Below are 20,089 nucleotides of genomic sequence, written 5' to 3' on the forward strand. Positions count from 1 at the left end.
GAAACACTGAATGTTGAAACAAACAACTATATGTCGATATTTTAGCAGTTTAAGGGTTTTGTCAGTACATTCTGGCTCAACCGGCCCTTTAAGAACATCCAGATTTTTGATATGGCTCAAAATAAAAACGAGTTCGACACCCCTGCTCTAACTTGTTGATCACTTAAAAAGAAATCTGATTCAAAAGTATATTTCATTATAATTAACAGCATTCATAATTGAACTATAAGCTTTCCTGCTGTGAGTGTCATTAAACCTGGTGGTAAGAACGGGGGGCCACACCATGTTAAAGGGCCCTACGCGGTCGGCCCAGCATGCCACTGTCAGTCTGAACAGCAGCTCATGGAAGTTGAGTAATGAGGTTTTCCACATAAATAAACACACCAATGAAATTCAGACCAATAACATAATAGTATGGAGAGGGGGGTGCGAAAAGTTAGCCAGTGTGTCAGATCACATGAGGCCGGAAACAAAACGGCGCAATTTTCATCACGAGAACTGATTTAATCAGTTTGGCTCAACCATTAGCACATTAGCATGCTGCGTTAAAATGTAGATTTAAAAACACAGACCATCGATCTAGAATTTTAACAGTTGTTTATTGTCACTGTCAGTGCTGTTAAACTTGATTTAATGGTTTCAGTATGGATACATTGAAGTATTTTAAATTGTTTAACATGTAACTTTAAGATCGAAAGAAGTTGACAATTTTACTTTGTAAAAGTGCAAATCTAATTCTATGAGTTTAATCTTTGTGTTTAAGCTTAGTTTGTTCACAAATATACCTCAGCAAACTACAATAATTATTGGTCACTTTGAAGCTCGGCCAATTAAAATGGCTGAGATTTAGTGGAATCTGGGAGATTCCACCTAATCGCTGATGTTCTTAGCGGGAAGTGGGGCCCCTAAATCAAATTCTGCCCAAGGCCCCCATATAGCTTTGTGTCGGCCCTGCATGTCTTGCTTGTTTGTCCCTGTGTTCCTGCCAAGTACTGCAACCTGCTTTCCACCTGGAAGGCTTATTTTCTGTGTATCTACTTTAGATAAGAAACATGCGAACATGAACAGAGTTTGAAGCGGTTCCTCTGTGCTGTAAAAGTTCAGTCTGCTGCCGATCCAGCCAGACATAAAGTGGGCGTGGTCTGACGTATTGACTCCTTATTCTAATCAATTGTTTATCTAGGTTCAAGTTAAGGATGCCTCAGCTAATGGTTAGAGATATTGAGGGGTTTTTATTTATAGAAGGCAAATATTAAAAACAGTTTAGGAATCTTCTCAGATAGTCTGAGGTCAGACTGTGACGCTCTGAGCTACAACTGGACCTCAGAGTGTCCCGGCTTCCAGGACTTCAAGTTCCTCTAAGGACATGTGGGTTTCGCTGCACGGAGACTGAAAAATTAAACGGTCCAAAGCGTGAACGTTTCTGTTGGTATTTTATATAGAACAGAAGCGAAATAAATCCGTAGCTGGAGGCAGCTTATCATTATCCTAGTAATTAGTAAATAAGCTTGTAACTGAGATGCTGGCTCGGTTTTCTAATGTGTCAGCTGCCTGTGAGTGAAGACAGGCTGTAAAGCAGCGCATAAAGGAACATTTGCCTGATTTGGGAAGAGTTCACCTACTAGAAACACTAAACTAAACCAACACAAAAAGTCACTTCGCTTCTTCGGTCCCTCCATTCATCTTTTTTTTTTTTCTGTCTTTTGATTTATTATAGGTCTGGTAATGATGTGGTTCTTGGACAGATATTGTAGGTCATTTTTGTGAGTAGTTTGTTTCTTCTTTTTTTTTTTTTTTTAAAGTGTAATATCATATTTACAAACCCTGGACACAAGACAGAATGATTACCGCCTTTGACTTCAGCCACAAACACAGGAAGACGTCTGATGCTGGTGAAAGAATGTCGCCTCTGTTGTCTGCCACTGACTTTTGGTGTTGCAGATCAACTCCCTTTCAAAAGAAATGGTTTGCTATGTTCGTTTGTTAAAGGTGCTGCGGGAAAAGAAAGGCAGGAAAATGTCCGTCAGCAGACAGCCGGTTCACCAGGACAGAGTGAAGGGAGTAGTGGTAACCCAGCTCAGTGGAAAACAAATTGGTGCTAGCAGGGATCTGTGAATGTTTTTTTTATTACGTTGAGATGTGGTAACGCTCTCTTTATGATGATGTAGCGAGCGTCTGGTTTTCTTGTTTTATTTGGATGAGGTCATGCGTGGAGGAGGCCGCCTGATTCCAGCCTCCTCTCCTTCCTTCCTTTCCTCATGTTGTCTCGGTCAAGTTTCGAGGTGCAGGATGGCGCGAAACGACTTGTTGCCAACAGGACGGAGAGCTTTGCATTTCCTTCAGGCATGCACTAAAACATCACGTCTCGAAGTCATCATGTCTGATTTCTATTAAGTCTTTGAGTTTGTTCGTGTCGTCGCTGTTAGACCAGAGACGGTGTGACTCCTGCGTTGTTCAGACTTCCCTTTGTGCGACCAGTCAGCTTTGGTCAACATGCTTACAGGCGTCAGGCTTGTTGACCACAAAACACCAGAAACTAGTGTCGTTCGAGTCCATCAATTTCCTTTCCGATCCAATACTGAGAAAAATTAACCTTGGTATCAGCGATATCGATCCGATCCGATACTTTGTGCTAAAACATTTAACTTGCCTTTTATATCTAAAGAAAAAAAAAATTATTTCAAGTCATAGCTTCCTAAGAAGAGCACAAGTCTTCACTCTAATTTATTCATTTTAGTCTAGTACATTGAGATAGCAGGGCCATTTCCTGAAGCTGCTATTTTAACTACAGCAAAAATCAGACAAGATTTTTGCAACATATGTGAAAATGTTGTTGCAAACTCAAAAAAAAGAGAAAAATTAGTAAAGTAATAACCCTACTGATATAAATCCTTGTGTAATTTTTAAGAACTGACATTATGTCCTTATGTACTACACTTTTACCAGGCGGAAGAAAAAGTAGTTCCCCATCAACCCTGTGTCATTTAGGCAAGATCTCAATAATTTAGTCACTTTCTAACGTGCTCTTGTTCGGCTACATTAAGTGTTGAAAGTGTTGATACTTGGATTTGAGAATTGATCGTAAAGCATAAAGGTCTTGATATTTCAGAATCAGCACATCACTACTGGAAACATTCTGTAACAATTCGATTTTAAAGCTGGGTAGTAATCCTGTCCGTTGTGTCCGTCCTCCGGTGCGTTTGCAGGACGCAGATTGAGGAATAGCTGAGAGAGTAGAGACAAAGATATGTTAGTGTTCAAATACATGCATTTAAAAAATACATTACAAAACACATGGCCTCTAAATAAGTCAAGAGTCTGAGCTAAATATAGTTCCAGTGAAATATCTAAACTTTTTAAACTGAGTTATGTTTGGACTTCCGCTGAGATTGTTTCACATTTTCACTCCTCGGACAGAGAAACATGTTTTCATAGTTGTTTTAAAACAGAGAATATGAAGTTTATGTTGAGATTCTGGCCTTTGCCGCTGTCTGAGAGGATCTCTGTGTGTTTACAGGCGTCTGATTGGGTCGTACTTCGCACCCCACTAGCAGATTGTTTGCTACAAATGTATTTTGCTGGAAAATTTCGTTTGTGTTCTTTCAGCATAAACAATAGCTTGATTACCTTGGGCAAACATGTGCAAATAAATTTTTTCCAATCGCTCAGAAAGTGCAATTAAGAATTCTAAATATAACGTGGGATAAATAATAAAGCACAAAGAATAGCAAAAGATTCAACAGGTCTGTCCTTATGCATCAGGCAGGTTGTCACTGGTAACCGATCTGGAATTTTTAAAATATCGGATAGCTACTGAAAAAGTATATTATTATCAGATTGGTGCCTCTCTAATGGGAAGTCCGTGGCCTGAAAACCTCACTGCATCACCGTCTGCAAACTTACAAAAAATTCTCTACAGAGAAATTCTTTGGAAGCATTTGTCAAACAATATTTGTCAGTTTCAGTTTCTTTATTGTTTATTGTACGTTGGCTGTTCTACTCCTAATTGCACTGACTGAGCAAATGAAAATAGTTTTTACGTGTTTGACCGAGCTTGTGAAGCTGTCGGTGTGATTCAGTGTGCTGTACTGGTGCAGAGTTATCAAACTGATTCATACTTAAATCAAATTCTAAAAGTAGTTTATTGATGCCAAAGGAAAATTAAATAATGAGGTCCATATCAGTAAAAGTTTGACTTTTTCGTCCCCCCACACACACACACACACACTTCCAAGAAACAACAACAACCAAAAAATTGTGACAAGAAATTTGAGTGTGTTTGATTCTGTTTCCTGGAGTTTAATTCCTAACTCTAACACGTGTGATTAAGAGCTGAACGTGATCAGTCCGTCTCTGAAAAATTTATTTTTCCTTTGCCCAATTTATAGAAAACTCTTTTGTTCGGCCGATGAGATGAACAAGTGGTAAAATCTGCTTAGAGTCTCTGACATGCAGTATGGTGGCGCCGGCAGAAAGAGAAGCAGAGGAGCGCCTGAAGGAATGACTTCACTTTAAATCAGCTGTGGTAATAAACTCAGTTAGTTTCTGGATTACCTAATAATCTGTCAGATGACACTTTTCTCCTGCTGGCTGCGTAGAATCCTCCATGCTCCATTAACAACAGTCAAATTATTGGAAGAAACAGAACGAGTGAGCTAAGGTCTACAAAACAAACGTTTTCAGGATTTGTGGAGACAACTTCAACATAAACAGCATGATTAATACGTCAATTATTCACGCAAATAATCAGTAATAATTGAAAGTTGATAAGTTTCCATACATTGGATGACAGGTAGTGGGGTATTATTTACTCTGACACCCTGAAAGGTAGATTAGAATGGTTTGAAGTGACTTTCAGTGAGGTTGGGATCAGGAAGAGTTTCCTGACCTGTGGTTGGAAGAAGTCTTCTCACCGTGACCTTGGGGGAAATGAGGTCAGTCCAGGATGGTGGTCAGATGCGCTGCTCTTTTCATCGACTCCATCAGTTTAAATCAAGCCGGACAGAAAACATCGTTCAGTTAGCCGCTGTTAGCACTCTGACCGACTGGTCCAGTTTGAGCTGCTTCGTCCAGAAGAACTTCAACCCTGCAGATTTGTGTAGTAACCAGTTACATTTACTCAATTACATTTACTTGAGTAATTAAAAAATAATAATTTTTGGGAGTGTTTTTACTGCGCTGTACATTTGATGTTTTATTATGAAGTATTTCTACTCCTACTTGAGTAAAATTTCTGGATGCTCTACTCACTGAATGAAAAACAAACATGTTTTAACCAAAAATTCACCAGACACAGAAAGTGTCTGGTGAACACAGCTGCAGTTTTTGTTAAAGTTCCATAAGTTTTCTATTGGAGAAAAAAAAACTGATTTGGAAAAAAAAAAGCCTGATTTTGTTATTTTTTGTTATTCATGTGAATTATTGTCATTTTTGTACTTAAAATTCCAAAATTTCCACTTAATGTTTTGGTCCATGTGATGATGTAATTTTTAAATATTAAATGATTCATAATTTGATCAGTTACTCAGTTCTTGTTATCAAATAACTTTTTATTATTTGGATGGCTGCTTTTTACTTTTACTTGAGTAAAATACTCTGAAGTAGTGCTATTCTTACTTGAGTACAATTTATGGGCACTCTGCCCACATCTGTTATGTGACTAGTTGAGTTTGGTAACTATGTGAATCTGCTGCCGCTCATCAGCGCCCTCTAGTGGAGAGAACATTTAGATTATGTCAGTTGAGAAGGAGTAGTAAAAAAGGTTGGTGCTGTGCTTCCCCGGTTTTGATTGGGGGGCGGGGGGTTGTTTGTTTTTATTTGGAGTTTGTACCACCTCCAGTGAATATCCAGGGCCATGACGACACGGCAGCCATTACATCTTCAACAAACAAGAGCCCTGCTGTCTAATACTTGGACCTATCGCTGTTATTTTCTGCTGCTGCTGCTGTAACTCAACATGTCCTGCTTGTTCCACCAACTGGAAGCTACAACACACATGGCAGAGGTCAGAGTGTCTCTGCTGTCGTCTGTGTTTGTTGACAATAAGCCATGCCGCCGTTCTGCTTTCAGCTGTGTTGGGGTGGATGAAGACGATGCTCCGGACATCGACATCTATCACTGCCCAAACTGTGAGAAGACCCACGGCAAATCCACATGTGAGTAACAGCACTGATTCGGTAGGCCACTGGGTGGCACTGTGGGCCTCCGTTTTAATGGCTTTAAACTTTTAATAAGACAGGCGTTTATTGACTCGACGTTTTAAGACTAAAAATGAGAAAATGCTTTTTTAAATGTATACACATCGTGCAGTCTTTATTATTTCTTCTTGCTTCTGACTTTTCAGTGAAAAAGAAAAAGAACTGGAGCAAACACGACACGGGGCAAAGCACAGACATCCGGGCGGTTCAGAACGGCAGCCAGGTTTTCATCAAGGAGCTGCGCAGTCGAACGTTCCCCAGGTGAAAACCTCTCCGTCCCGTTGATTGGTTTCGAGAACAGGTCACTCAATGTTCGCTCCACCTTAACACTGAACGACTGTTTTTGATGTTTGGTGGCGAATTTCAAGAAAACCTCACTGGAAATGCTAGCGTGAAGCTGTATATCACACTGAGTTGAGGGTTGCTATTTGGGGGAAGCGGGTTCCTAATGAGCACAACCATCATACGTAGTTCCCTGCAGATGTTTTCATACTTTGAAACTTTAATGGATCTTACAAATGAAAGTCTGACAGGTGGGACGGTCAGTGTGTATCCAGGCCTGCTGGGTCAGTAGAACCCACCTGTAGAGCCGCAAGGACTGCAGGTCATTTGGGGTTCCACTTCACCAACTTTGAACATCTACAGCACATGTGTAAAACACCGGGGGCCCGGGAGCCAAATCTGGAACGCTGTAGCTTTTTAAACTCCAAATTACATCAATAAATCCCTCCAGTTTTTCACAAATCCGCAAAATCAACAAATTCCCACATTTTTAAAAGGATTTTTTACTGAAAATGTTTCTCCAAATTTGACATAAACATTGGATTTAAGTGGCTGTTGCCTCAGCCAAGTTATAGTCAAGTTATAGTCCGTGACTGTTTTTAAATAAAAAGTTGCATGTAATGTCACACATTAGCGCAAATATAGTAAAACTTTCTTACAAATATTTGTAAATTAGAATCACAAAATTTGTGATTTTGATAGTAAAAAAAACCCCCACCAAAATAAATCATGAAATCCTGGATGGATTGACCAGGGTGAAAAAATGTTCAGTATTATTTAAGTTTAAGAAACAACTACTGATTGCTGAAACAAACAGCTACTTATTGATATTTTAACAGTTTAAGGGGTTTTATTAATACTTTCTAGCACAACTGGCCCTTTAAGAACATTAAGATTTTTTATATGACCTAGATTTTAGGTTGAAGAATGTCTCTTTTGTTGTTGGCTGAAGACCAAGAGCCATTTGTTCAGCTAGTGCCAGACTAGCTTGTTTGTTTTGGTTGTATTTTACCCACAATGCCCTGGCACTGTAGTTTGCGTTTTGCTTTTGGAGCGGTCTCCGGTCCGCTTGGCGTTCACATATGCATTCGAACCACACCACAGTTTGCTTCATCCAAACTGAGACCAAAGAGTTTAGGCAGACAAGAGTTTTTTTTTTATATACAAATCAGATTTTGATTACACATTCACACCTCCCCAAATGAACCGGACCTTCCAGACAAACAAACTAGTGAAGAGGACTGAACAAGACTGGTGGGAACGATCCTGCAGTCCTTGGTCTGGGTTCATGGGTCTCCATGATGCTGGTTGTTCTCTGAAGAACTTCTGCAGACAGAACAATTGGAGATATCTGTTGTTGTTGTAGAGATATCTGCATGGAGAAACCACACAAGGATGAATTAATGGATATGGATAGATGGTCATTTTTCAGCATGTGTCTCACCACTTCCAGCTGCCTCCACATGGGGGTGCTGTGGTCCACCCTTCAGGCCCTGCTGTGGCGTTGTTATGGTGCCAATCTGGGTCCAGCTGGTCACAGTAAAACCAAGCTCCTCTCTCTTCCAGTGCTGACGACATCGTGGTGAAACTGAGCAGCAGTCAGCTGACCCTGGACTACCTGGAGGAGAACGGCTTCAACGAACCCATCCTGGTTCAAAAGAAGGACGGTCTGGGCATGTCCATGCCTCCCCCAACCTTTTACATCAGCGATGTGGAGAAATACGTTGGTAGGAAGAAATTCCAACAGCCTAACTAAAGGTCCCCGGTAGCGCCAGCACCGCCACTGGCCTGTGAGGAAATGTAAAAGCACCTGATAGGAACTCAATATTTTACCATTAAGATGGTACAACACATAATCTGTTCAATTTTAATATGTACTTACTTTAAACCAGGGCTCTTCACGCTGCGGCTCTGGGGCCAATGTGGCTCTTTAGACCTTCCATGATAATAACATCAGCTAAATATGATAAAGAATAAGCCACTGTTTTTAAATCTGGATTTAACAGCAAATGCACATTTTTGATTTCTAGTTGCTTTTTTATATATTAAATAATTACATTGAATGCTCAGAATGATACTAAAAGTACCAATAATACTATTTTAGATCCATTTTTTCATTTCATAAGGTTGGAAATCATGTACTTTATTATATAATTTTCCACAAATATTGACATCCCATAGAAGAAAATTTTTCTGTCCTTCTTTATTATACAACCTAAAAATAGATATAAAAAGTTGATTCTTTCCTTTTAGTGCAGTGTATGTGACTCTCTGGCTGTAAATGTATGGATTTCTATTATTATTATTATTTTATTTATTTATTTATTATTTCCTCATGTTTAGTTCCAAACATGGCTACCACCACCTGTTGACATAATTTGAAACAACTTAGTGAAATTCTGCTGTCTTATTAGCAACATGTTTCACATGACACATACAATTAATTTAACAGGACAAATTAAATTAAGTTCATGTGTCCAGAGGCACATAAACTCCATGTGCCTCTGGAGTTCATGTAAGAGTTACATTTTTATTTTAAATAACTGTAACAATATTTAATGATAGAATTATGCCATAGAGGTGCATGAGTAATTATAACATTATTCATTTAACTTTAAAGCAGAATTTTATTCTGCTGATTCAGATGTATCTATAACAACAATAGTTATCTGAATGACTTATTCGTATGTGTTCATTCTGCTGAACTGTCAAATGAAACGTTAGTTTTTTTTTTGCTTGCTTTTGGAAACTATATAAAGTTGAATTGTTTACAGAGCAGCAGGAGTATGGATAAAACCAATGAAGGAAAGCAAAAGTTCCAAACACGGAGCTGGGAATCTGACCTGCATGCAGTGTCATGTGTTCTCCAACAGGGGGAGCATTTGTTTGGGTGGTAGTGACAGAATCCCGACAGAGATGCGTTCGGCTACACTGACTTCATGACATGTTGACCTCATCTGAAGGTTCTGTGTTTTATCGCGTCCTGTCCTGCTGTCTCAGGTCCAGACGTCCCCGTGGACGTGGTGGACGTCACCAAACAGACCGACAGCCAGATGAAGCTCAAAGAGTTTGTTGACTATTACTACAGCACAAACAGGAAGAAGGTTTTGAACGTCATCAACCTCGAGTTCTCAGACACCAGGTAACGGCTCGCTGTCTCGACTGAGACGTTTGAAAACAGGAAACGTTGTCTTCCAAATTGAAAGCCATTTTTTCCCTCCCCCTCTCCACCCAGAATGAGCTCCGTAGTGGAGAGCCCGCAGATTGTACGGCGGCTGTCCTGGGTAGAAAACTACTGGCCTGACGACGCCCTGCTCGGGAAGCCGAAGGTCACCAAATACTGCCTCATCTGCGTCAAAGACAGCTACACCGACTTCCACATCGAATGTGGCGGAGCCTCGGTGTGGTACCACGTCCTGAAGGTGGGTGGCGGTCGGGCCGTGGAGCGGTCACTCAACCCTTCCTCAGTGCAACCACAGCCCATGATGCTGAAAACGTACTCATGTCCGCAGGGAGAGAAGATCTTCTTCCTCATCAAGCCCACCTCGGCCAACCTGTCTCTGTACGAGCGCTGGAGGTCGTCGTCCAATCACGGAGAGATGTTCTTCGCCGACCAGGTGGACAAGTGTTACAAATGCACCCTGAAGCAAGGACAGACGCTGTTCGTCCCGTCAGGTCAGAGTCCATCTCACTCCGCTCAGGAAGTGAGAAGAACTGGTGTGGAGTAACTTTAATAGCACATGTGCTGAAACCCCTTCTAAAAACTTGCTTCAGAATCATGAAATATGCTCAAGAAGATTCCAGGGGTGCACGAGATTATCGGTATCGCCTGATATTAGCTGTAAACTATATCGGATATCAGCCATTCTGTCAAAATAATTCACCGATATAAAAGGCATTGTTCTTGTATGACAAATCAGTGACAGGATGTCTGCAGCACAGCAGAACGTCGTGCATCATAAGTATTAATGCATGACTGATGTGCTTTTCACTTGTTGCTTGTGAACAGCTTGAGTTTAGTTTTTGTGAAGATTTACAAATTTGCACTGTTTGAGTGATGTCATTGTCTCAGAGAGAGCAGATGTCATGAATAAATTTGACATTAAACATAATGTAAGTTCAAAGTGTTACATCATTTTCAGCCTCCTTTTTAGCTTTTGCATTTGCATCAGGTTAAATTGACAAAGATAATTCAGTATTTTAATTCCACAGTAGAGAAAGCCATATAGTTTCAGTAAGTAGGTCTGGGAAAAAATATCAGCATTGGTTAAAGGTCATTGGCCAAATGAGTTTTAATATATTGGCATATCGGATATCGATCAAAAATCCAATATTGTACATCCCCAAAAGATTCATTCTTTGACTATTTGACAGTAAATTAAATCCAAGCAGGCGTATTCTTTTGTTCTCATCACCGGTACCGGGCTCAGTCTTTAGAAATGTCTGATTGATTGTGTCGTTTCTTCAGGATGGATCAATGCGGTGCTGACTCCAGTCGACTGCCTGGCTTTCTCCGGACACTTCGTCCACAACCTGAGTGTGGAGATGCAGATGAGGTTTGGCGTTCTGTCTTACGCCGCACGCTCAACACAGACATGACATAAAGCTTATGAACAAGGCCAACATTTGTTTGTTTGGTCTGAGACGACTCTAGAGCCAAGGAGGTGGAATTGCTTTTTGACTCTCTTGACAGTAAAAGTGTGAACAATGTGTCATTACAGCTTCATGTTCATGAGGAACTGAAGACACGGCCTGTAGATAGTCCCAAAATTCTGATGTCAGATTAAAACACAAGAACTCTTCATATCTCCCTCCTTACTGCTGCATTTGTTTAGATTAGCTGACAGCTGTCCTGTGGTGACGCCACGGAGGCACTAGAGGGTGCTGTTGCACCCCCTAAAGAAATCATAACCCCCTCATAGAACCTCCAAGAAAGTGTTTGATTATTTTCTTTCTCCATCTAACATGGGAAAAATTTCTTGTTGTAAGTGAAATAATCTGCCAGTGTAATTTTTTTCACTTTTTCATCAATATTAAGGAATTATGTACTTAAAACAAGCTCCTATATCCTGCTGAAAAGTTACTTATAAGTTAGTTTTGCCTGAGTTGTTTGCACCAGAAACTAGCCCACATCACAATCATTTCCACGAGTAAAAAAAAAAGACATCTTTGCATTACCCCCATTTGGTAGTTTCCCTTTGGCCTCCCGCAGTTGTTGTTGCTTAATGCATATAACCTGCGTGGTGTTTAGTTAAGACATGCTTTACTCTCCTCAGAGCGTATGAAGTCGAGAAGAGGTTGAAGGTCAAGACTCTCACCCCGTTCCCCAACTTTGAGACGGCGTGCTGGTATGTGGGGCGCCACTTATTGGAGCGGTTCAAAGGTGAGCTCTTGATCACTGCAGGAAGTAGTTTTTTTTTGTTTTTTTTACAGCAGCTTGTGGCCATGTTCGTAGAAAAGCTTCTTTTCTCTTGAAGTTTCCAAAAGAATGCATGAAGCAGAGAAAAACGCAAACAGTCAGGAAAAGGCTCTTTGGCTCTTTTTGTTTTTCTTTCAGAGCATGGCGTTGTGTCTGCTGTGCAGATGACGAGCTGGATGCTCTAATATTGTTTCAGTCATTAAATCGGTGGATGGGAGAGAGAGCAGATGATTAGCTTCAAAAGGCCTGGCCCCTGTTAGAATGGCTTGCTTCATTGCAAGCCAGTGTTCCAGCTCCCCTCAGCTGGCCTGGACCAACTGTTTATGCTTGCAGCCTTGTCGGGGTAATGACTTCCTGTTTATCGAAGCTCCGCTGCTTCTCTGGGTCCTGCACGACACTTTTACCCCACAAAGCTGTGCTGTTAGCACACCGTCATTCATTTTAGCCTCATGGGGTTAGCTTTTTCGCCACAGAGAAACCTCTGGAGAAGTTTGAATTAGGGATGCACTGATTGCAGTTTTTGGCCGATCACCAGTCTTTAAAAAGCCTGACCTGCCGATTCCGATTTTGGCCAAAACCATTTTTTTTTTGTCTTAAATGTCACTAAATATAGCAAAAAAGTTAGCTGCAAATATGCTGCAAATGTGCAAACATGCACGGGGCTGAAGGTCTAACTTCTCTCATGGAAGAGCAGAAGAGGGCAATGGATGATTTTTAGATCTTTGCTGAGGTAGATGCAATCGGAGGATAAGATCGGCTTCATATGTAAGTACTGGTAGATCACCAATCTTGCAAAATTAAGGAAACGGGTGTCGATAAATTGATGCGCCCCAATCATTAGCTCCATCTTTGTGGTGGTTGGCAAACCGTTGAGCACGCTCTCTACGTGTGATGTTATTGCGCCCTCTACCTGAAAGTGTGTTACACTTTCAGGTTGTTTTACAGTTCACACTGGACATCACATACAAGTCGCATATACTGGAAGCACCAAAAAAAAAATCCTATTTCACAAAAAAATCGGAATCGAGCATTAAAGTGCAGTTGGAACATAGCTTTACAGTCAATGTGATGGTGCTGCATAGATCTTCTGAGGTTCAAGTTCTGTTACTCGATGGCTTTCTTTCTTTCTCATGGCTCTATACAACATTACAAAAAAGTTAATTCAGTCTAATCACACAGACAGATTCCAAGTAAAGTGCATCCTATTTGATCCAATCAACAATAAACAATCTGTTATGTTTGGGTTTATCATTCATCTGGTAAAATAAAATAAGTTTCTATCTGCAGCATTCGGTCCTCCGGGACATACTTGGTGTATCAGTCCCTCATACCCACCATGATGTTCTTAATCTACAGGTTTACACAAAGCCAATAAGCAGCCAGCTCCGTACCTGATACATGGTGCCAAAATCATCAACGGAGCCTTCAGAGCGTGGACTAAAAAGCAGGTATGGAGAGTGAAACATCGGCCTCTTGTGGCGTTCCCGGCGTTCCCACGTCACCGCAACTCTGCTTGTTTCTGCTCGTAACAGGCTCTCCTGGAACACGAAGATGAGCTACCAGAGAACATGAAACCTTCCCAGCTCATCAAGGACCTCGCCAAAGAGATCAGGCTGTCAGAGGTAACTTTGACTTTATAGAGAGAGAGTGACATCAGGGAAGATTTGAAGTCTTTACTTTAGCTGCGCTCTGCCTCATTTCGCATGCAACACAAGGCTTTAGTGAGGAAACTGAAACATTCTTCTCAAACTCCTTTAACACATCAAAATCAAACATTATAACGTTACTTCTGTGAAGTCCTGTGGTGAAAAAGGCTGCTGCTGCTTAGCAACATCGCTAGGCCGGTCTTAGTATCAAATTTTGCCGGATGACAAATTGTACCAGAATTTATAAAGAATAATATTGTTGTTTGGAGACCATTTTCAGGTAATATAACGCAGGAACACGTTCTCAGAGAGCAATAAACTTTACATTCTAATGAACATTTAAAAACTGCAACTGGAAGACATTTTAATTGTCCAAAATAAAGAAACAAAACAACATATAAAATGAATTGTGAAGTCTCTGGGAACAAAACTGTCCTTCAAAATAAGAGCTGGTCGAGACCAAAGCACCAGACTGAAGACTTGAATAAGAAATGAAAATTATTGAATTCATTTTAATATATCATGAGATTAATTCATTCATTGAGACAAACGTAAATATCTTTGAGTCAACAAATACTATAAAAATAATGTTTAATCCCAGTTTGTGTTGTTCTGAAAGACGTGTTCATCAACCGAAAGGATTGTAAGATGAACACGTCTGAGATGTTGTTGCTGACTTCAGCAAAGTTCTCTTAGTATCTCTACTCTCTCTCCCAGAACGCAACAAAAGCCATTAAAAGCGAGCCGAGCATCAAGGCACCCGTGGAGGAACCAGCATTTACCCACTCCGAGCCCGACGAGCCCGTTTCCCCGGCAACCATCCCGTCTCCCAGCAGAGAAAAACCCAAGAAAAAAGCCCCCAAATCCCAGAAGCCTCCAAAGGCGCCGAAGGCCCCGAAACCCTCGAAGGTCAAAGACGGGGAGAAGAAGAAAGTGAAAAAGATAAAGGAGCTGTCGCCGCCTCCAAAGCCTTCCAGCTTTGCCGCCCTCGAGTCTCACGCCAAGGAGATCTTGAGTCAAATGGACCAGCAAAAGAAGCCAAAGGTGAGCACATTTAGAGTAAAAAAAATGTGATTGCATTTAGATACTTTGTTGCCATAACCCCCCCCCCCCCCCCCCCCCCCCCGATAAACCGAGAGAGCTTCTGTATACCAGGCATTAACAGGAAGTAACAGGAAGACCTATCTCTGCAACTGCTTTTCCAAATTCAAGCTCCAACCTAAACCAGTGGTGTCCAAACTTTTCCCCCCCCAAGTGGCCAAAACTGGCAAAAACAACAACAAAAAATATTTTAGTTTTACCTGCTCAACAATAAAATTTTATGAAACATGTATATCATTAAATATCCAAAACCTAAAAAGGGCGTCGGACCATTGCCTTAATTAAAGAAAACAGGCAATATCTAAAAAGTGTGGGTCATCGGCTGCACTTTGGACACCCCTGGTCTAAACAAACCTAAATTTAAGAACCTGGAATGCTTTGTTTAAGCATTCCTGAATACAACTATTTGTTAATATTTTAACAGATTAATGGGTTTTATCAGTACATTCTGGCACAACCATCCCTGTAAGAACATTCAGATTTTTGATATGGCCCAATATAAAAATGAGTTTGAGACCCCGGCTCTCTGCCCAAAGGCAGAGACTTTTGTTAAACTTTGTGTCTCTGCTTTAAACTCCCAGGTTGTTAAAAATGTCCTGAGTGTGTCCGAGAAGGAAACGTCAAAGCAGAACAACATGGACAAGTTCGAAATCAGAGAACAAAACAAAAACAAGACGGAAGCCAAATGGAAGTACAAGGTATGTTTTGTTATCATTTCTGCTTTTCCCATGCCAACGTAAAAAAGCATCTCCGTTCGTTCTAAGCTGAACCAAACGTTTGTCCAAAAAGTCGCAAGCCGATAGGATGAACTGACAAAAAAAAAGAAAAAACCCTGAATCATCTAAAAGCAATTTGCAAACTTCAAAGCAGGAATTAACAACGATGATACAGCCAAGTCTTACATTTCATCTCTGCAGTCCATCATCCGCCCTCTCGGAGTTTACTTAATGGAATTAAGCCATGTCCACATCCAAACACCTTCCATTTAAGTGCTTACACATGGAAAAAAAAAAAGTGTTGTGTGATCATCGCTGAATAATTGGAGGAAGCTTTTTGGGGGGAACAAAAGTATAATTTCGTCAAACAGAAGACATTAGAGAGCTTCGGTTTCACGGAAAATGTAATGCCAGACTGCTGAGGAATGTTCGCAGCCTCTCCACTAGCCGCTCCGCTGCTTCGCATCAGGCCAAGCATTTACAGATGGAGAGGAGATCATCGCTAGGTCTTCACCAAGGTTACTGCAGAACCCTTTTCCTTTTAACTCGCGTTAAAAAAAAAAAAGTCAAAGAAACAAAGACACAGCCCCTGTGTACGTCTTGTGCTAGCTATTAATTGTCTCCAGAATGTTAGGGCTGATTAGAAAGAAAGGCATCCTGAATTACAATCTCAGCATACACAATGCTGTCACACGCCTTTAATTAAAGAAGCAGAAATGTTTAATGTTTTAAACACTCGGTGGCGGATGCTTGATTACAGAGTCTGCTCAGCTTTTTATGGCTGCCATTTTGGATTTGCCATTCTACATCTGGATTGGCACAAAGCAGGTCAGAAGGTTCTGAATGTATCATCTGGGAACATTAGCACTCTGACCGTTAGCGGTTAGCTTGTTTTCACTGACAATTAGACAGTTGATCCTAATAACCATCTCAGCCTGAATAGGGAGAGCAAAATATCAGAAAACACGGACTTTTCATATTGGGATGGTAACGATGGGAATAATCTCCCATGTTCTGGTTCGTGTTTCTGTTTTTTTTCACCTACATGACATTCTGCTCATCTCTTGACTTTCAGAAATTTCCCCACTGTGGAGTAATAAAGGATATTTGTTTTCTCAAATTGAATGCGTTACATAAAATTTTTTTTCTTGGAAAATTAACTTTGTGAAACTGAATTTTTGAACTGAATAAAATTGAATTGAAAGTAGTTCTGATACCTCAGTAGTAGCGGTGCACTGATTGCAGTTTTCTGGCCGATCGCTGATTACCAATTTTTAAAAATCCTGACCTGCCTATTCCTATTTTGGCCGATACCAATTTTTTTTTTTTTGTCCGAATTGTTGCTAAATATAGCTAAAACGTTGCCGAGTTGGCAACAGTGGGGTGACTGTTGTTAACTGCAAACATGCAGACATGACCTGGTGGGCGGGGCTAACAGTCAAACCTCTTTTACAGGAGAGTAGAAGAGGACAGTGGCTGATCTTTAGACCTTTGCTGAGGTAGATAAGATCGGCTTCACGTTTAAGCATCGGTCACCAATCTTCCAAAATCAACGTCCATAAATCGCTGCACCCTACCTTACTTTTTAAAACGGTCACTATTTTCTGATTTAAAATTTGTTTTAAATGTGTAAAGAAAACCTCCCAGCTTATTGGACTGCTGTTCCTGTAATGACTTGGTGCTGTTACGTTCTGTGAATGTCTTATCACTTGATACCGTACACTTGCATTACTTCTGCTTCCCTAAGTATTACTTTGATTGGACCATTACAGAACAGTAAGCCGGATTCCTTGCTGAAAATGGAGGAGGAGTGCAAGTTTGACAGAATACCGCTGTCAGGCAATAAAGACAGATTCAGCTTTACTATGTCTCACAGGAAACTAGCCAGGTACGTATGGCGTTGCCTCCACTGCCAAATAAATACTTTATGTTAGGCTTGAAGAGTCAGGCCTTCTGATGTGGTCTATTATGGTGATTATGGAGCTATGTGGCAATCAGCACGATATCCATTAAAGCTAACTGGAGGGTTTCTCACTGTCAGTGCCTCGCTCAGCTTATTCTCCTGCGGTTTCTGTTCCAGCTCCAAGACGCTGAAACCTCAGACCAACTCAAGTATTTTCGGATCGTTACAAAACCTAAAAGAGGACAAAACCAAGCCAGTGAGAGATGAGTACGAGTACGTCTCGGATGAGGGCGAGCTGAAGATAGATGAGTTCCCCATCAGGCGGAAAAAGAACACCGTTAAGAGAGATCTTTCCTGTGAGTGTTTTCAGATTAAGCGTGTAGTGTTTCACTTTTGTTTAAGCCAATAACCATAGTGGGTACAAATGCACTTCACAGCATCAGCTTTAAGTACCTTAAACTTAATTTGATGCAAGTTAAAGTTCCTTTGACTGCAGCTTGACATTGCTTAGTCAAAGCCAGAGGTGGCTTTGAGGAGCTCCCAAAGATTGTACTCAAGTAAGAGTAGAACTACTTCAACATGTTTTCACTCAAGTAAAAGTAAAAAGTAGCCATCCAAGAAATGACTCAAGTAAGAGTAAAAAAAGTACTTTTTTACCAAATAGTAAAAAGTATTTGGTAAGAGTAACTGATCAAATTATCAACCATTTAGGGTTTTTTTTAATGCCATAATCAGATGGACCAAAATATAAAGTTAAGTGGAAATTTGGGTATTTTAAGAAATAAAAATGACAATTCATATCAGTAAAAGAAATTTTTTTAAAAAGGCAACAAAACATTTTTCTAAATCAGTTTCTTTTGATAAAAAAAAAACATCAGGTGTGTGTCTATGTCTGATGAATTGTTGGTTAAAATATTTTTGTTCTTCATTTAGTGGGTAGAGAATCCAGACATTTTACTCAAGTAAGAGCAGAAATACTTCAAGTAAAAGTAAAAAGTACAGCGTAGTAAAAATACTCTTAACAGTACCTTCATTTTTATTTTTTTTTCCAAAAAAGTTACTCAAGTAAATGTAATCTATTAAATGTAACTATGTACTATCCAACTCTAGTTAAAGCAGAAAGTGAGTGAACGTTTAAAAGCTTTTCTTGAACCAGTTTTAGCCCATCATCCATTATCCTCAGTTAAACTCCTGTCTGCTCATATGACCAGTTCTTAGAATGTTTTATGGTTCATACGTTCATATATTTTCGGGGAATGTTATGAAATGGAAAAGAAGAAATGTTATTCTAGTCTAATCATACACACTGGAGCTAATCATCTGGCCAAACAGAAATGACAAATTCTGAAAAATGACTTCCAACATCATATGAGCACAATTGAAAAGCTGAAAACAAACGTTTTTGTCAGTGGACCAGTTCTTGATGTGGAGCAGAGAATGACAGCAGACTGCTCACCAGTAAAAATGGCTTTTTAAAGAATACTCTTCTAGCAGGAACGATGTTAAGCAGGGAAAAGACTTTCCAACATTGCTGGAAAGATTCAACAGCAGGACCGTAATCAAGTCCAGAGGACGCACTCTGGACTTGATTATCAGTAAGATCTCAACCACAGGACAATGCAAACAACAAGATCCCTGTCCCAGCACAGATTGTAGAAGGACAAGCACAAATTCAGCAGACACACACTGTCCCCAAACATACTGATATGTCTGGAAACAAAGCTGCTGAGGCCTCAAATCGTCCAACTCCCTTCAGCACCCAATGAGAGCCAAGATTCTTTATCGGAGGCCTCGTCTCATCAACGCAAGGCGGCTCGTCAGAAATTTTGTCACCTGAACTGACGTTTCTTATCTTTTGTGAGGAAATGGATCGTCAGTTTTCTCTACGTACTTCTCTCCTTAACGACCCAAAAAAAACGTGTTTCATGGATAAAATGAACAACCGAGTTCTGCTTGCTACTTTTCTCCTTAGTGCTCAAAACTTCATCAAAACCACCTGACTCTGATTTCCCAGAGCACCCACCACTCTGCGTAACAGAGGTCTAAGACCAGGGTCCAGACTTTAGCTCTACACCTGCCTTCCTCCAGCAGTACGATATGGGACAGTACCTGTTTGGATCACCAACAAAAAACCAACAAGAAACAGTAAAACAAGAAATTCAGTGATCAGAAATCAAACCTCGGATTCATCTCCTGTCTAAAGCCAACCTCAAATTCATGAACTATCTGCCCGCAAGCCACTTAAACTGCCTCTGCTCAACATAGGACCACTATCGGCAAAAGGACTATTTGTTAATGATTTCATCACTGAGCAGAATATGGGTGTTATGATGCTGACAGAAACAATAACGAATCACCAGGAGGGGTTGCTATAATATTTCACGAGTCACTAAACTGTAAAAAGGCCTTTCAAGACAGATTACGTAAATTCCTTTGAATATCTGGGAATTGAGGTAAAGTGCAGTAAAGGTGCTCTGACACTTCATACAAAACTGTGTGGAAATTTTCTTCATTGACTTCAGTGCGTTCCCGTCTGTTATGCATTGATTATGACGGTTTAATAACATGTGTTACCGTTTATCAGAACCTGTTCTACTCTGACATTTCTGAATAAACTCTTCTTTCTTGCCCAGTCTTATCGGACATCAGAGAACCCCTTCAGCCAGCCAAAAAGGCAAAGTCCCAACCCTTAGTGACTAAGGTACGTATGCCTGACCAGAACCTGAAACTGCTTCTGCAAAACACCCCTGCTGCTCATCTCTGTCATCTGATATGTAAGAATCTGTGACTTGATTGCAAACATGTTATTAAAAGTGTGAGAAATT

At 40.5% G+C, this 20,089-nt stretch overlaps 1 protein-coding gene across 2 annotated transcripts in view; it reads left to right on the plus strand.

Annotated features, from left to right (window-relative positions):
• phf2 (PHD finger protein 2) overlaps positions 1 to 20,089 on the plus strand; it is a 33,295-nt gene that overhangs the window by 4,427 nt on the left and 8,779 nt on the right. For both annotated transcript variants that reach the window (XM_008410375.3, XM_008410376.3), the window contains exons 2-16: positions 6,070 to 6,155; positions 6,344 to 6,458; positions 8,046 to 8,206; positions 9,480 to 9,621; positions 9,715 to 9,901; positions 9,992 to 10,154; positions 10,948 to 11,035; positions 11,756 to 11,862; positions 13,255 to 13,346; positions 13,431 to 13,520; positions 14,262 to 14,588; positions 15,227 to 15,343; positions 17,134 to 17,249; positions 17,442 to 17,620; positions 19,898 to 19,965. In XM_008410375.3, the coding sequence (XP_008408597.1) occupies positions 6,070 to 6,155; positions 6,344 to 6,458; positions 8,046 to 8,206; positions 9,480 to 9,621; positions 9,715 to 9,901; positions 9,992 to 10,154; positions 10,948 to 11,035; positions 11,756 to 11,862; positions 13,255 to 13,346; positions 13,431 to 13,520; positions 14,262 to 14,588; positions 15,227 to 15,343; positions 17,134 to 17,249; positions 17,442 to 17,620; positions 19,898 to 19,965 (2,038 nt within the window). The remainder of the gene's footprint in view (positions 1 to 6,069; positions 6,156 to 6,343; positions 6,459 to 8,045; positions 8,207 to 9,479; positions 9,622 to 9,714; positions 9,902 to 9,991; positions 10,155 to 10,947; positions 11,036 to 11,755; positions 11,863 to 13,254; positions 13,347 to 13,430; positions 13,521 to 14,261; positions 14,589 to 15,226; positions 15,344 to 17,133; positions 17,250 to 17,441; positions 17,621 to 19,897; positions 19,966 to 20,089) is intronic.

The sequence above is a fragment of the Poecilia reticulata genome, chromosome 5 (assembly GCF_904066995.2).
Source record: "Poecilia reticulata chromosome 5, P_reticulata-male-v2, whole genome shotgun sequence".
NCBI lineage: Eukaryota > Metazoa > Chordata > Actinopteri > Cyprinodontiformes > Poeciliidae > Poecilia > Poecilia reticulata.